Source organism: Oreochromis aureus, linkage group 4, assembly GCF_013358895.1.
Source record: "Oreochromis aureus strain Israel breed Guangdong linkage group 4, ZZ_aureus, whole genome shotgun sequence".
Lineage (NCBI taxonomy): Eukaryota > Metazoa > Chordata > Actinopteri > Cichliformes > Cichlidae > Oreochromis > Oreochromis aureus.
The window spans coordinates 28,235,069-28,251,900 of NC_052945.1; the positions used below are offsets into that span (position 1 = coordinate 28,235,069).

At 42.0% G+C, this 16,832-nt stretch overlaps 1 protein-coding gene across 1 annotated transcript in view; it reads right to left on the reverse strand.

Annotated features, from left to right (window-relative positions):
* Nucleotides 1-1,856: 1,856 nt before the first annotated feature.
* Nucleotides 1,857-16,832, reverse strand: part of usp43b (ubiquitin specific peptidase 43b) — an 86,459-nt gene continuing 71,483 nt past the window's right edge. The window contains exons 10-16 of the mRNA XM_039611242.1: nt 15,705-15,782; nt 15,496-15,625; nt 10,722-11,064; nt 7,602-7,760; nt 6,977-7,150; nt 5,012-6,151; nt 1,857-4,557 (exon numbers count right to left, since the gene is read on the reverse strand). Coding sequence (XP_039467176.1) covers nt 4,547-4,557; nt 5,012-6,151; nt 6,977-7,150; nt 7,602-7,760; nt 10,722-11,064; nt 15,496-15,625; nt 15,705-15,782 — 2,035 coding nt within the window. The 3' untranslated portion in view covers nt 1,857-4,546. The remainder of the gene's footprint in view (nt 4,558-5,011; nt 6,152-6,976; nt 7,151-7,601; nt 7,761-10,721; nt 11,065-15,495; nt 15,626-15,704; nt 15,783-16,832) is intronic.

Genomic DNA, 16,832 nt, shown 5'->3' on the forward strand with positions numbered 1-16,832 from the left:
GGGAACACAGTACCAGAACAAACACCACAATATAAGCATGGACACAGGGGGAATCCAAGTACCAAACCATCCTAAGAACATAAAGAACAAAATATAAAACCACAGGAAAACTAAGAACACTGGGTCAAAATGACCCAGGACCATGACACTTTCGGCTTGCAAAAGCAGGTGTGGTATTTCATGGACTCCGGCCGATCTGGTCGACCCCAAAAATCGATCTGGTGATGAAGATTCGTCTGCTCAACTCCATCGTTATACCTACCGCGATCTGTGCTTGTGAGACGTGGAAAACATCAGCCAGAATCGCCAAAAGATTCAATGTGGCCCAACAGCGATGGCTAAGAGGGAACCTGGGGGTCTCTTACCGGGACCATGTCACCAATGAAGAAGTACACCGTCGGACTGCCACATGTCCCCTCCAGGACATTGTGACTGAGCGGCATGTGCGCTTTGGAGGTCACGTTCTACGCCAAACCCCACACCGACTGCCCAAGATCGCCATCATGCGGAAACCACCCCATGCAAGATGGAAACCAGGCCGCCCCCGTACAACACGGTGGAGGACTTTCATCGATGATTTACGCACCACAGACACCGCATGGGATGAGGGCGGAGCAGCTGCAGCTGACCGAGTACGTTGGCGGACATTTGACGCCCAATGCGCCGAATGGCGCAGGAGGACCTAACTAACTAACTAACTAACTAATATTAAACTATAATATTGACATGACATCATCACACAGTTACTATTTGTTGGCTGCACATCCATGATGTGACTCGCCCATTCCACCACATCCCAAAGATGCCCTATTGGTTTGAGATGTGATGACTATGGAGGCAAACTCATTGTCATGTTCAAGAAACCAGTGTGAGATGATCTGAGCTTTGTGACATGGTGTATCATCCTGGTGGAAGCAATAATACTCAGATAGGCTGTGGTGTTTAAATGATGCCGAGTTGGTTCCAAGGTGTCTGAAGTGTGTCAATAAATTTTTTTTTTGTGTCAAATTCTGACCCTATCGTCTGAATGTCGGCGCAGAACTTGACACTCATCAGTGGAGGGAACAGTTTTCTAGTCTTCTGCTGTCTAATTTTGGTGAGCGTGTGCAAACTGTTTCCTCTTTGCAGGTGATAGAAGTAGCACTCGGTGTGGTCTTCTGCTGCTGTAGCCCACCTGATATTTGATATGTTGTGCATTCAGAGATGCTCTTCTGCATACCTTAGTTGTAATGAGTGGTTATTTGAGTTAATGTTGTCTTCCTATAAACTCAAAGCAGTCGGGCCATTCTTTAACCCAGAGAACTGCCACTTACTGGATATTTTCTATTTTTCAGACCATTGTTTGTAAACCTGAGGGACTGGTTGTGTGGGAAAATCTCAGTAGATTACCAGTTTCTGGAATATTCAGACCAGTTTGGGTGGCAGCAACAACAAAGCACTTAATTTCACTTCCTAATTCTGTTAGTTTGAACTCCAGCAGGTAGCCTTGAGCATGTCTACATACTTAAATGTATTGAGTTGCTGCCATGTGATTGGCTGATTACATATTTGTGTTAACAAGCAGTTGAACAGGTGTAACTAATAAACTGGTCTCCAGAAAATAAATCTTGGCTATTATCTATACACTGTTTTGTATGCATGAACATTTTTTTTTATTTTTAATTTAAACATTTTACAATTCACACTTTCAGTTGAGCTTTTTCTTAAAAAAAGATTATTATGTATGAATTAAGAGAAGCCATGTATTCCCTTATTTTTAAATAAAAGAAAAAACTCAGTTGTTTTTCTTTTATTTTAAGCAATGTTGAGAAAAATGCACCACAGGCGCCACAAATAATTCTGCCACACTGACATCATTTGTGAGAAAAGCTGTGTTTAATTTGCAACCCATAAAACTCTCAGTACGTTACGCAGATGTTACAGACAGTCCGATTCAAGAACTTGCGTGTGTTGTGTCACATTCAAACCTACCAAACCTATTATTCTGACCTTTTGTGGTAATCTGAAGCATACAGTTTAAATCTGGTACTTAAATTACATAATTACACATCAGGTACAAAATGTAGACTTTTAAAAAAGTTAATAAAATAGAATCTAGCCATTGTTCCCAAATAATGTCTCAGACACATCCTTCACGTATGATCACTTAATTTGGTAAATAGTGATTTTAAACAGTGACGTCAAATGACAGAACATAAAACAGCGAGGACAGATACAGTGTGTGCAACTAACAGGGACTCTGAAAAGCATCAGTGACAAATTTAAAACACTGAAAACAGTTTATTGTAAATCAAAAACTTATCATTGAATTGGAATAGAGGAAAAAAAATGTTATTTCTGGTTTGCTCATCCTTCTGCTCCATCAGAGAACGCTATCACGGTGCAGCTCCAGAAATGGTGATTACTCTGAATTAAACAGACACTAAATATTCAGAAAGAGCTCCTGCTTCTGGTGGCTACTTTATACAATTTTCAGGGAATGCTTTGAAGCATGATTGCCATTAACACTCTGCCTATCTTCAAGTCTTCAATGAAAGAACAGCCTCGTGCACGTGCGCACAGTTTGAATCCCATTATCAAGAAAACTGCCTCCAAGAAAGTGCCCCGACTCAATGTTTCTTCTTTCTTTCTTTTTTTTAAATCAGTAAAATTTCAATCCAACTTGAGTGAAAAAGACATACAGTACACACTCACTCTCCCACACACCGGAGCAGCAGATGTGGAGATAAAATAAAAAATAAAAAGATAAAAAAGCCCTCTCCTTTATTGCTGTGCAAGCCACTGAGGTGGTAAAAACATGTTTTCTGTGCTTTCTTAAAATTTCCTCATGATGTTTTATTTAGAGTCCCTCCACAGAGCAAACCAACCACTGGAAAATGCAAGTTTGAGAAGAACGGGCTTTCACAGCTCCAACACCCCCCCATACCAAACCTTTAGTCATGAAAGTCCCCTTACATACTCTCCACCAGTCGAAGTACAGATGAGAACAAAATTATTATCACCTGTATGAAATTTCTAATTTTCCCTGTTGCTTTTGTAACAGAGCAATCTTGATAATCCCAAAGCAAGGATATACAAAGTTGTCACAGCATTTCCAGGTGTCAACAAGTGGAGTGAGAAGTATCATCAAGAAATTAAAAGAGAGTCACAGAGTACAGAACGAGCCTGGCAGAGGTAGGAAGCCAAAGATCTCTAAGACTCTGGAAAGAAAATTTGCCAACAACTGCCAAGACACCATTGAATGACTTAGTCAAGTAGGGAATTGTAGTCTCAAAGAAGACTATCACTCGAACCATGTACAGGAGTGGATTGGGAGGTTGCAGAGCAAGAAAAACTTCTGCAGAAGAGACAGATGAAAGTATGTTACTTACAACTTGGAGAAATATTAAGCATTCTGGAAGCGTGTCCTTTGGTCAGATGAGATGAAACTAGAGCTCTTCGGCCACAGAGACACTGCTTACATTAGAGGCCTACAACCAGAGAACACCGTCCCCACAGTGAAACACGGTGGTGGGATTATTAGGCTGTGGGGATGCTCCAGTGCATCTTGAACTGGGAATCTCATTAATGTGGAAACAACTTTATCTTGCAACACAGCAATGACCCAAAACACACATCGCTCCTGGGGAAGAACTCGACTGAGAAGACCAAAGTGAATATTATTGACTGGCCTACACAAAACCCTAAATTGGATCCTACTTAAAATCCGTGGGATGAACTGAAGACCAAGCTCCATGCCAGAAGGCCATCGAATCTGTAGGAGCTTGAGAGATTCACCAAAGAAGAACGGGCAGGTTGTTATCCAGCAAAAGGATTCACATTCAACTTTTTACATCGACTGGGCTAATAATTTTGACCCCGATAAGTAAAATGTAAGCATCCAAAATAAGACTAGGATGTTTGGAAAAGCTGTGTTAAAAATTGCCTGCTCTGTGTATCAGCACTTTGGAAAAAGGGGAGGCTAATAATTCTGTCCTCATCTGTATCTGTTGGTTTTGCCAACAATGCAATTGTTCCAAATGAGCTCTGGTCACTTTGGACAGATATGGAAAAGTGTACAAAAAAAGAAAGTGCAACAAAATATAATATTTAACTGATAATTCAGCCAGTTAACAGTGCTGTGTTAGTATAGTTTTTGCAGCGCTTTAGAACAATCTTACACATCATCCATCCCATCCAGCCCATTAACTGTAAACTGTTCTTTAGTTAATCAGTATATGCCACACTCCACAATGGACTAAAACTATCCAAATTCACCATATCAACCTCCACTTTCAAAAAAATTGATCATAAACTCAAACATGTAGTGTAGTAACAGCAGACAGCAGTGTAAAAACAACACAAAAAGTGCAGGAAACAAATCACATTACAGCAGTATTTTCCCTCAGTAATTCATCTCTGCATAGATTTCATTTAAGACACACACAGGTGAGAACTTAGAACAGTACTATGAAGGGGAGAGAGAAGATGTACTTTGATTCGGCGACGCCTCCAGCTGTGGAGGAATCAGTAGAGAGCTCGGGTGTTCAGCAGTCATTCAAGGCTCTCACAGAGGCACTTATAATGGAAAATAAAAGGAAACGATTAGTATTTGGTCACCTGTCAAACAGGAAATCAATAGCATTGGTAACAAACAAAAAGCTGACTTCAACTGAAATTTTGACAAGTGTGGCTGCATTTGCTGGAATTTAATAGTTTACACCTAATCTGTCAATTGGAATTCATTCAGCAGTTTCAATTAGTGCATTAAAGCAGCAGGAATGTTTGGCCAATCCGCTTCCACTGTCATCACTTCTTTGTTCACCAAATGCAGTTTCTCATTTTAAAACCAAGCTGACATAAGAAGAAAAACATCAACCATGCTGCTGACATTAGTTCTAATTTGTGCTTTTTGTTTTTTTAGACCAGACAAACTGAAAGGATTTTACTCACAATTCCACATAACATAATAATTAACTTCAGAGTGAAATGTGACCTTTAAAGCAGGCCTCAGGGAAAGCTCCGTGCCTACCCAGTGAGGTGGTACTGTATCGCGTCCGCTGCAGAGTGGCGTAGCCCGGCTTGTCCACCAGCAGGACGCGGTGAGCTGGAGGGATCGTGACTTCTCCGTTCCTCTGCAGGGAGGCGCACCTGCGAAATGTCAAATCTAGTTTCGTCTGGATGTTGCTGGAGCTGTGAGCGCGTTTGATGTCGACAGGGTCATGACTTCCAGCCTTTCCGTTGACCAGCTGGACTTTGCAGTTATGGCCATCGCAGCTGGGCCCACCGGCGCCTTTCCTCTCTTCCAGTGCCGCAGCAGTCAGAGTCCCGTTGGAGAGGGACAGCTTGGCTAAATTGCTACTCGCCAGCCTTCCCAGATCTTCATGGTCTTTCAGGCGCTTCTCTTGCCCCTTGACTGGTGACCTTGGAATGTCTTTCTTCAAGAAACCGGGCTTAAAAAAAGAGAAGAGACTTTCTTGGCTCCGACCTTCATGTCCTCTTTGCACCCTCCTGTCCTCAGGCTGAAGGACCATGTGTAACAAGTCTTTTTGTGCCCTGGGAGTTGCCCCTATCTGGACCTTGGATCTTCTCAGTGTAGAATCTCTGCTCGGGGGTGCACTGTGGCTGAGCTGACCGCCGAGAATGGCCCCTCTCTGTAGCTGGAACTCCAGGGTCCTGCCCTGGTCTGGCCTCGCTCTCTTAGATGATCTCCTCCTCAGAGAATCATCATCTCGAGCTTTGACATCTTTGCTGCCATTACCGCCTCCATGGCCGATGTTTCTCTCTGCAAAAGTTCTGCTCTGTCCCTCTGGTATTTTGGGGGAGTAACAACTTTCAGAGCTGACTCTGTCTGTACAGCTGAGGCTGCTGCCGCTCGGTGAACTGCAGTCCTGTCCTGCTTCAAAGACTCTTCCATGGGCATTCCTTTGTGGTGGGGTAGCCACCAGCGTGATGATGGGGTCTTTGGTACATCTTGGGCGTCGGCCAGACTCGAGATACTCCACCAGCTCTCCAGATTGAGTCTGGGCAGAGTGCTTGATACGGTCTCTGGAACCAAAGGACCACCGCAGTGGGAGAACTTTGTTCAGGGTGTCCTTGGGCTTAGTTGGTGATCTCATGCTTACACTCCTGCCTTGGTACCCTCTGACAAACTGATTGGTTTCTGACCCATCTATAGGAAAAAGCATGAGACACAGTTTAAAAAAAGAAATTGACATGACGTGGATGGATTATTGTTATACCAGAATGCAAAAAATGCATACGCTTCCAAGGAGGAGGAGAGTTTAGGATGATATATTTGTAAAAATCTGGAAAAATGGACTTAGTGTGCTCATTTCCAGCTTCATACTTTTCATTTGTTTCTACTAGAGTGCCTTTGCATGATTCACAAATTCAAAATAGTCCTTATTTAAAGTTGGGGAAAAACTTATTTGTAGGTCTCCTGAGTTACACAAAAATGAACAATCTCTAACTTTCATAGTAGTTTCATTTTGATGGAGAGAGACAGAATATCAAAGAAAAATGCAGAAAAACACATCACATAAAAGTTATCTATTGATTTGCATGTCACTGAGTGAAATAAGTATTCGACAACCAAACCAGAGTCTGACTCTCGGAGATTGTGGTTGTGTTAGATTGGTGTGTATAAAGCACACAGAATACATTTCATCCATTCCAACCTCTCCACCGCCGTGGGCAAAAAAGACCAAAAAACTGTCAAAGGATGTCATCAAGATCATCAGCAAGAACAACAATAAAATATTAACTGGAGACGAGAGATTGTTTTCTCCTTTTGTTAAGATGAGAAAGGAGTTAACCAAGCTTTCAATACCTTATAATTGAGACTGGGTGCATTTGAATACAAGTTCAAAAGTTTGGTAACAATGTAGCACTGTAAACTATAGAATGCACCTCATCTTTTACTCTTAAAGGTTTTTTTGCCTTCTTGTGTTTTATACAACATATACAAACTACACAGATTAGTCCAGATACCTACATGTTTCCACTGTTTTGGGAGGTTCATCTCTAAACACTGGTAACTCAGGAGACTCGGGGGCTTGTATGGCTCCCAGAGATCCTGGCACAGGTCCTCCTGACACCACACTGCCCCTCTTACTGCCCCCTGTCAGCCGGACCAGCCAGTGGTCAGAGGCGGAGGAGCTGGTGGAACCTAAACAGAGGAATGAAAATAGTTTGTTTTGTTGCACTCCAGTCCAATAATAAGATGCACGTTAAGAGAAGAAGACCAACTACAGCTCCATTAGAAGAAGCAATCCTGCATCGAGATGGGAACAGATCTGTGATCGTGGGGTAGTATCTATTTTCATCCATTAGGAAAAACAGACATTAGGTAGAAACTATGAAAAAGAGTGTCTCTGTGACTCATGTAAATAGAGACTGGCAGCAGGTCATCCTTTGTTGGCTATTAGCTACAACACAAGATGTAGCAGTGAAAATGCACACTGATGGGGCTAAAAATAGTTTTTACCAGATAATGAGGGTGTGAGGTGCAATGACACTCTCATGTTGCCTCCATTAGTTTTATATTATATGAATGAGCTGTAGCAGATTCCAGCCAACTAATAATAACAAGGCACTGTGCAGCATGTGAAAGGACTGACCTGTGACTGAGGAGCTGGCAGACCAGGGGGGGATAGTGTTTCTCCTCTGGTAGAAGAGGATGTAGGCTCCACGTGTGCACACCTCCGCCTCTGGAACTGGCTCAGCGCTGCTGTCATCATAACTGTACCACTGGCCGTCAACAGAGTTCCTGCAATAGGCTGAAATTACAATGGAAAAAGCAGAGACACCAACTTTACACGTTACTGATGTACCCAGGAGCTGCAGCGCATGTCAGTGTGGCATCATTTCTTTCAGCCGTATAAATGTCATGGGGGATTCTGGAAGAATGCATAGAGAGATAGTTTTATGATGTAGGAAAATCAGTTTTTCCTCAAAAATAAAATTGCAAAGAATTTGAAAATTTAACGACCTATGGTAGACATTACAATTAAAACATAGAAGTCTCTGTATGCAAATGTTTGTATCCGTACGAACAGCCACAGTTTTCAGAAAACAGCCAATTTTGCATTGTGCTGTGCTAACTCTCACTCTCACTTGTAGTTGTGGTATCAACAAACTCTTCGATTTCTGCTAGGTTCTGGCGAAAGGATGTCCCTGCAGTTGTTTCTTTATTTGACTAATTAATGAGTGAAAAAAGTGGCACACAGACGGGTGTGTCGGTGGGAGTTTGCTCATAAACATACACAGGAAAATACACAATGCATGGGTAATTGGATCCTTAATTGTCTGTTCAGCTTTCTGTTAATACCCATGCTGTTGCTAATGACCAACACAGCTGATAATATGAATGGTTTTCTATGTCTTTGCCACAGGGTGTCCTCACTGGGCTTTTAAACAGATTGGGCTCTTGTATGGATCCTTTCTGAGACTTGGGATGGCTGAAACTGGAAGTTCTGGAACTGGTAGGAGATTTTTTTTACTGTAATTGAACTTCCTTCATCACTGCAGCTCATGTCTGGCAGCTTGTCTGAGATGAGCGCAAGTCAATTAAACTGTTTCTTCTCACACTTGATGTAATTCTGTTTTACCAAATCAGTTAAATCCTTTGAGTTTCTATTTTTTTATTTTATTGCTTACTTGCAGTCATTTAGTTGTGGGCAGAGGACCTGTTTAGGGTGGCATGAATCAGACTTACATCAATCAGCATGTCAGCTGGCGTCTAATGATGGTGGTGGTCATGCTGTTTGTTTCTGCTTCTCCAAGAAGATCATTTTCAGGGCTTAAAATGTCAATTTTTATTTTACGGAACACTTCCTGAGGTTAATTGAGATCCATGGTGTCTTTTTTTTATTTTTGTTTAGAGTCACGCCGATGTGCAAGTTTGCCCAGACAGAGCCATTTAGCATGCACTGAAGATCTTTTTCTGTGTGGGCGATGTTAGTGCCGTCATCTGCATATTGCAACTCCACGAGGGCTGTGTGGGAGAAATCGGTCTTGGCCTTGAAATCATTTTATTTCATCGTCTAGCTTGAGCAGGCGACCCATATATCATAAGGCTACTGCAGAAGCCTGAGTTCTATCTATCCCAGGGCTTTTGCTGCTTGTCTTCTCCCGCTCTCTCTCCCAGCTTTCCTGTTCACTCTAAAAACTTCTGTCATCATAAATGTATCCTCACTTTTAAGGGAGAAAATGCTGCAGCCTTCTCTGGACCTGAGGTAATTTAATACAGACTGAGGTTAAGTGGAAAAGTGCTCTATGGTTTTAAAAATCTAAATTTGAAATTCTTTTTGGAAGTCATGACACATCCTCTGAGTGAAATGGAAGAAGGACCATGCAGCTTCCTTTCAGCTCATGGTTCAAAAGCCATGCACATTTCACAGGCTAACGTGTGAAGGCCCACTTTATACTGAACGATGTAGCCTAATGAACGGTATCATTATAACTCAGGGAAACGCCTTGCTTCTTTCAACAGATAGTGCCTGCGTTACAGCATCATGACTCTGTAGAAACACAGTTTGGGTGAGGGGTCTGGTGTGCATGTTCCTATCAAGACTTTTTAAAAATGTGTTCCTGGCATCAAAGTCAAAGTGAGCAAATACACCAATTAGTCACAGCATTAAAACCTGGAGCTGGTGCAGAGAAAGACCAGTTTCTGGAATGTTCTTTTTTACTGATTTTTAAACTGACTTTATCTCCTACTGTCACTATCATCTGAGCGCATGCCAGGTTATTTTAAAACAGCCACTGTCATCCCTCTGCTTAACCACCCCCCACACTCTAGAGATCCCACCGACAATTACAGGCCCATTTCCAAACCTCTATTCATTTTTGAAATTCTTAAGAAAGCTGTGTAAGAACATGTGGTAAGAACCTTGCAACAAACAAATGAATTTTGAATCTCACATCCCAAAGCTCATCCAGTCTTGCTTCCTGAGATAAAACTCAGGTTTTACATGAATCTCTGATCTCCCCAGCCTATCTTCAACTGGTCCAGAAGGCAGCGGCTAGGCAGCGGCTAGACTGCTAACAAGACTTCGCACAACCTAAAAAATCCCCACGGTGGTGTGGTGTAAGAAGTAAGAAGGCCCTGAGTTCAAATCCACCATCTGGCTTTCCTCCCAATGCATGCACTTTACATGCACTTAGCGAAATTAGCTTAATTGGCGATTCCAAATTGCCCATAGATGTGAATGGTTGTCTGCCCTGTGACAAATTAGTGACCTATCCAGAATCCCCACCTCTTGCCCAGTGGCAGCTGGGATAGGCTCCAGCTCTAATAGGATAAAGTGGAAAAAAATGGATGGATGGATAAAGCCCTACATGGTCAGGATCCTGTATATAAAGTAGAGCTATAGAGACCTTACAACTGCAGCTCTGATCAAGGTCTCCTAACCCTCTTATTTTAAAACCAGAGGTGATCACGCTTTTAGGGTTGTAGCTAAACTAAACAGCTTCCCTCATCCTAAGAGGTCGACTGAACGTGTGATTTGTTTTTAAAAGAAGGTCAGCTTTTCTTAAATCATCTTTAATCCCTTTGCTGTGATCTGTGGCCTCTGCTTCTCCTAATACGTGTACAGGAGTTCATATGCAGAAATGGATTTACATCTATAAACATGGTCACTTAGTTTTAACGTGTTTTTATCAAAACTGTGAGGCACTTTGTTACTGTACAAATAAAGTACAAAATTCTAAGTACATTTCTTAGAAGTTACTCAGACCTGTGTAATGTCCACCGTGCATGCCTCCGTGGTGGTTGCACACAGCATACAGATCATACAGATAGTCAGGAGGAGCCAGGTCAGGCCGTCTGCTCTGCTTCCAGCCCGGCTGCGGAGGGTGCTGATGGGCGCCGTGGCTGCGATGCACCACGTGCGGCGTCATGTCCAGGCCCACCAGGGGGAAATGCACGAATGTGGTGAGCTTGTTCCTTCGCTCACCCACCTGCCTGAAGCGCTTCAGATGGAGAATGAGGATGTCTGGCAGGGTCCACAGGCTCATCTTCACCATGCCCTGCTGCAGCTGCTTACAATGGGGGCACTTCCAGGCATCATCAGGCGCCAGCTGATTGGAAAAACAGAGAGGAAGGGAAGCAGAGACAAAACTGGCATTTAAATATTTGACAGTCTCTCAAAAATCCCTCTTCTGCGTCATATGTTTGCAAATCACTTTTCCCATCCTGTCTTATTACATTCTTATAACTCACACACTGGTGCAGCGAAAACCTGGAAATTCTTTCTTCCTTTGCTCGTGGAGCACTCAGCTCGACTTCGACCAAGACGTACATTTAGAATCTGTTGCCATGGTTACTACTTGTGCACACTTTTCTCGCTTCCCTATGTTTACCATACTGAATACTGTGAAGTGATGAGCTGTTGCATTCAGCAAGGTCATGCACTCAAACTTTACAAAGAAGTGCTGAAGATTCTTGCTTTTCTTTTCTTTGTTTATTGCTTTGTTAATGTCACAGGCATCGCAAGTAAAGCACAGCTGCACTTTTCGCTGGCACACAACAACCATCTGATGGCTTAAAAAATAATCTGTGAGATGAAAACCACCTCAGACATACGGAGAATCTCAGAAAAAACACATCCTCCACTTGCCTTCTGTACCTTTGTAAATGTTTGCACTTGCTTTCTGGACTGCAGGGGGAAAAAAAGATAATTATGATATAATGCTTTTATCTTGTTTTTATCAGGTTTAGAAAGGAATCAACACCTGCAATTTGTAAAAAGGAATTTATTTATACAGTGAAATATTGATAAGTTGGCTCAATCAGAGGAACATTTTCCGGCATAGATTGAACAGCGTCTCCCTCGAGCCTGCAGCTCCACCAGCTGGTGACAAAATGCAACTGTAGCAAAGTCACACAGACTAAAAAATGGATTCAACTACTTCCTAATCTACGTCTACTCTTAATTATTCTAATAAAATGTAATCATAAATTACATTCATCTACATCTCCATGCAAAAAACACAGAGGAAAAAAAAACTGTCTTCAGTGCCTTTTGGATGTTTTATTGGGAAAAGAGGCAACAAGTGTTGTCTCTGGAGTGTCTGGCTGAACGCTGCACTGAAGCACATGGACAGTCATATGATTCTGACACGCCACATGATGGGAACAACCCACTTAAAAGCTGTCTAACACTGTCAGTTACTGCCCACAGAGGAGAGCATGAACAGACATTTGACATGTTGCAGTCGATAAAAATATTTCGCCTGCTTGTTTTTACCTCTTTACCACCGACCGATAGACGATAGACAAACATAACCTTTCAAAAACAAACATGTTTTTCCCCTGTTTCAGTCAACGTCAATGTGTTGTACGCTGGCATATCTAAAAGCAACAACAACTGTCTATTTTTGAACTACCTGATTACTTCCTGATTTAATACCAATACAAACACAATAACAAATTCACAAGAGAATTTAAAACATGTGGAACCAGTTCCACACTGCTCAAAAAATGAAAGGAAACCTTTGAAAACACATCAGATCTCAACTGGAAAAAACAAACTTAATGGATGTCTATACTGATATGGACTGAAATGTGTGTTAGGATATACAGGGAATGCAGAATTATTAGGCAAGTTGTATTTTTGAGGAATAATTTTATTATTGAACAACAACCATGTTCTCAATGAACCCAAAAAACTCATTAATATCAAAGCTGAATGTTTTTGGAAGTAGTTTTAGTTTGTTTTTAGTTTTAGCTATTTTAGGGGGATATCTGTGTGTGCAGGTGACTATTACTGTGCATAATTATTAGGCAACTTAACAAAAACAAATATATACCCATTTCAATTATTTATTTTTACCAGTGAAACCAATATAACATCTCCACATTCACAAATATACATTTCTGACATTCAAAACAAAACAAAAACAAATCAGCGACCAATATAGCCACCTTTCTTTGCAAGGACACTCAAAAGCCTGCCATCCATGGATTCTGTCAGTGTTTTGATCTGTTCACCATCAACATTGCGTGCAGCAGCAACCACAGCCTCCCAGACACTGTTCAGAGAGGTGTACTGTTTCCCTCCTTGTAAATCTCACATTTGATGATGGACCACAGGTTCTCAATGGGGTTCAGATCAGGTGAACAAGGAGGCCATGTCATTAGTTTTTCTTCTTTTATACCCTTTCTTGCCAGCCACGCTGTGGAGTACTTGGACGCGTGTGATGGAGCATTGTCCTGCATGAGAATCATGTTTTTCTTGAAGGATGCAGACTTCTTCCTGTACCACTGCTTGAAGAAGGTGTCTTCCAGAAACTGGCAGTAGGACTGGGAGTTGAGCTTGACTCCATCCTCAACCCGAAAAGGCCCCACAAGCTCATCTTTGATGATACCAGCCCAAACCAGTACTCCACCTCCACCTTGCTGGCGTCTGAGTCGGACTGGAGCTCTCTGCCCTTTACCAATCCAGCCACGGGCCCATCCATCTGGCCCATCAAGACTCACTCTCATTTCATCAGTCCATAAAACCTTAGAAAATCAGTCTTGAGATATTTCTTGGCCCAGTCTTGACGTTTCAGCTTGTGTGTCTTGTTCAGTGGTGGTCGTCTTTCAGCCTTTCTTACCTTGGCCATGTCTCTGAGTATTGCACACCTTGTGCTTTTGGGCACTCCAGTGATGTTGCAGCTCTGAAATATGGCCAAACTGGTGGCAAGTGGCATCTTGGCAGCTGCACGCTTGACTTTTCTCAGTTCATGGGCAGTTATTTTGCGCCTTGGTTTTTCCACACGCTTCTTGCGACCCTGTTGACTATTTTGAATGAAACGCTTGATTGTTCGATGATCACGCTTCAGAAGCTTTGCAATTTTAAGACTGCTGCATCCCTCTGCAAGATATCTCACTATTTTTGACTTTTCTGAGCCTGTCAAGTCCTTCTTTTGACCCATTTTGCCAAAGGAAAGGAAGTTGCCTAATAATTATGCACACCTGATATAGGGTGTTGATGTCATTAGACCACACCCCTTCTCATTACAGAGATGCACATCACCTAATATGCTTAATTGGTAGTAGGCTTTCAAGCCTATACAGCTTGGAGTAAGACAACATGCATGAAGAGGATGATGTGGACAAAATACTCATTTGCCTAATAATTCTGCACTCCCTGTAAAAAATATGTCATGTGGTGTGATGGAAATGAAAATGATCAAAAACACCACAAAGTGAAGAACTGATGAATAGTCCGTTTTGGCAAAATTTCATTGCAGCAACTCAAAATGTTACTCAGTACAAGCTTGTATGGCTGCCTGACGGCGTTGGGTCACGCTCCTAATGAGACTATAGACGGGGATCTTGTCCCAGGTCTGCACAGGGACGTACCAATTCTATGGCCAGTGCCAGTCACGAAGAGACATTGACATTAGTGTCGTGCTGGAGGTCATTTTGTCACTCTGGCAGTGCTCATCCTCTTACTCCCTGTCTGTCCAGCTCTCCTAGAGTAACTGCCTGCTTCCTGTAATCTTCTGGCAGTGGCAGGTATTATGCCATCCTGGAGGAGTTGGACTACCTGCGTGACCTCTGTAGGGTCCACGGTTATGGTTCCAGCACTTTGAGCATTAGCTCTTGTTCTAATCGAGCTCTTGTCTCTTGTTATTGTTTTGTGCTTGTGGAGATTGGAACCTCTGCTGGCGGTTCGGCGTTGGTTTTGAATCCTTGGTTTTTATTCAGCCTCGGTTCCTATTCTGAGTTTGTTATTTATTTTTAGTTCCTTCAGTGTTTCCCCATCTGTTCCTCCATCTGTCATTGCAGTTTCAGCGCCTCCTCCTTTCAGTTATAGTGGCTCGTTCATTTCCTGTTTATATGCTGTTAACTCATTTCCTCTGGCATCTTGTTTCTGGATTTTACTTCCTGTCTGTTGACTATCTTGTTTTTCTTCAGCTGAGCCTTGTTCCCCACCTGTCTCCACTTTATTGGTCAGCCCTCTGAGTATAAATAGTTCTGCCTTCTTCTTCCTCTTCATCAGATTGTCTGTTGTACTTCCTGGTTTGCTTATATGGGTTTTCTCCTCTCCCCTGCAAGTGCCGTCTGTTTATTTTGGATTGGTTTTGTCACTTTGGATTTGTTGCCTTTGCCGGCCAAGCTATCAGTTTTTAATAAAACTTGATTGTTTTTTTTAAATTCCTCATTCTGGTCTGAACTTGGGCCAAACTTTTAGTTGAATCTTGACACATAAAAAGCAACTTGCTGACTTCTATCCTATTGTTAGCTTCAAATGTTAAAGTGTTTTAATTGTGTCTAAAATGTTTGTCTTTCCCTGATGGGTATCAGTAAGAAACATAGATTAGATGGAAATTTATTCATTGATTGACCTATCAGCATTAATATTGTATTATATTAATATATTAATATTTTCTTTTATCTTTGTGCACAAGTTTACCACTTTTTTTTAAATAACAGAAATCAGTTACACAGTTTAGGCCGCTGAACTAAAAGAGCATAAGCAGCAACACTTCTGTGCTGTATTGTTGCACACAGTCTACCTGTTCCTCTTTGGTGTAGAGCTGGAAGCACTCATCCAAGGTGCAGCTGTACTGCTGTACATGCTGCTGTTGCTGATTCCTCACGCTCTCCGCATCCTTCACCACCTCCTCCTTAATGTTACCGAAGAGGCTGCGGGCACAAAGAGTTAGTTAAGGCCGGTGCGAATACTGAAGTAATACTGAAACAACTGGATGCACAATGTACTGACCAGTCTTTGATTCTGTGTTCCCACTCGATAATGAGCTTCACATGTGGAGGGCCTCCTGAGCCGCACAGCTTCAAAGCTCTAAAAGACATCGGGATCAAAGGTAGCTGTGAGGCATCGGTACAACGTGACATCGATCCTGTCAGCAGGACTACTCCATCTGTTTTATTTCCATCAGGCTTTTCTAACATTTGCTGCAGTTTCAAGTTATGACACATGTATCAATTTACCGGATTGTTTAAATTCATATGCACTGATGCTTCTAAACCACTAGGTGTCAGCACCGTTGTTGTTTTTAGACGGGGCATAAGCGGTTGATGTATCGACTCCGAGAGAGATGAACACTTTGAATTTTAGAGATTTGACTACACATAAAATCAAACATAGGACTGAATGTTTATCTGATCGAGATGTGTGATACATCTGAACATATCTGAACTAGCTGATGTTGATTTCAGCTTGTGCTGTTAGACTGCTCTCATTCCATTAAGACAGAACCTTTGAATGTCTCCATTAAGAGTCAGCTTTGAGCATTTCTGAGGTGCTGTGGAAGCTGTAGAACAAAATTAAGTCTAAAGTTTCAAAAGAAAATTAATAGATAGAGCAGGAATCTACCAGCAGCTGTCATTCGTTTTTATGGCAGTTGTGATATGTGTGAGACTATGCACATTATTATTTTAAGAAGAGCATTCTGTTGTCTGTACATAGATACAAAAGTCTTTGAGCTAAAGTTTTACATCGGGATGCTAAAACACGCTGATAGTTAGCAAGTGCAATACCTATAATTGACACCATCTAGCTAATTATGGCAACAATCAATAGTTGAAGAGACACCCACTAAAATAAGACTCAGGGGATGACTGAAGTCAGTAGGTGGTGCCAGTTCATCTGATAGTAGTTCAGAGGTTTCACTCAGAACCAATTTTATTGCCATCCAATATTTACATCCATACTTTAATGCTAACATGACCAAAAAGGTGCTAACAAGGCAATCTCTGTGTAAGCAGTAACCTGTGTGACATTACACACAAACACAAACAGTTAACAGAGGCCAAAAGAAGTGAACAAAGTGTAGTGAAGCACTTGCGCTAGCACACTCTTGTGCTACTTGATGTGGGCTGACTTGGGGAC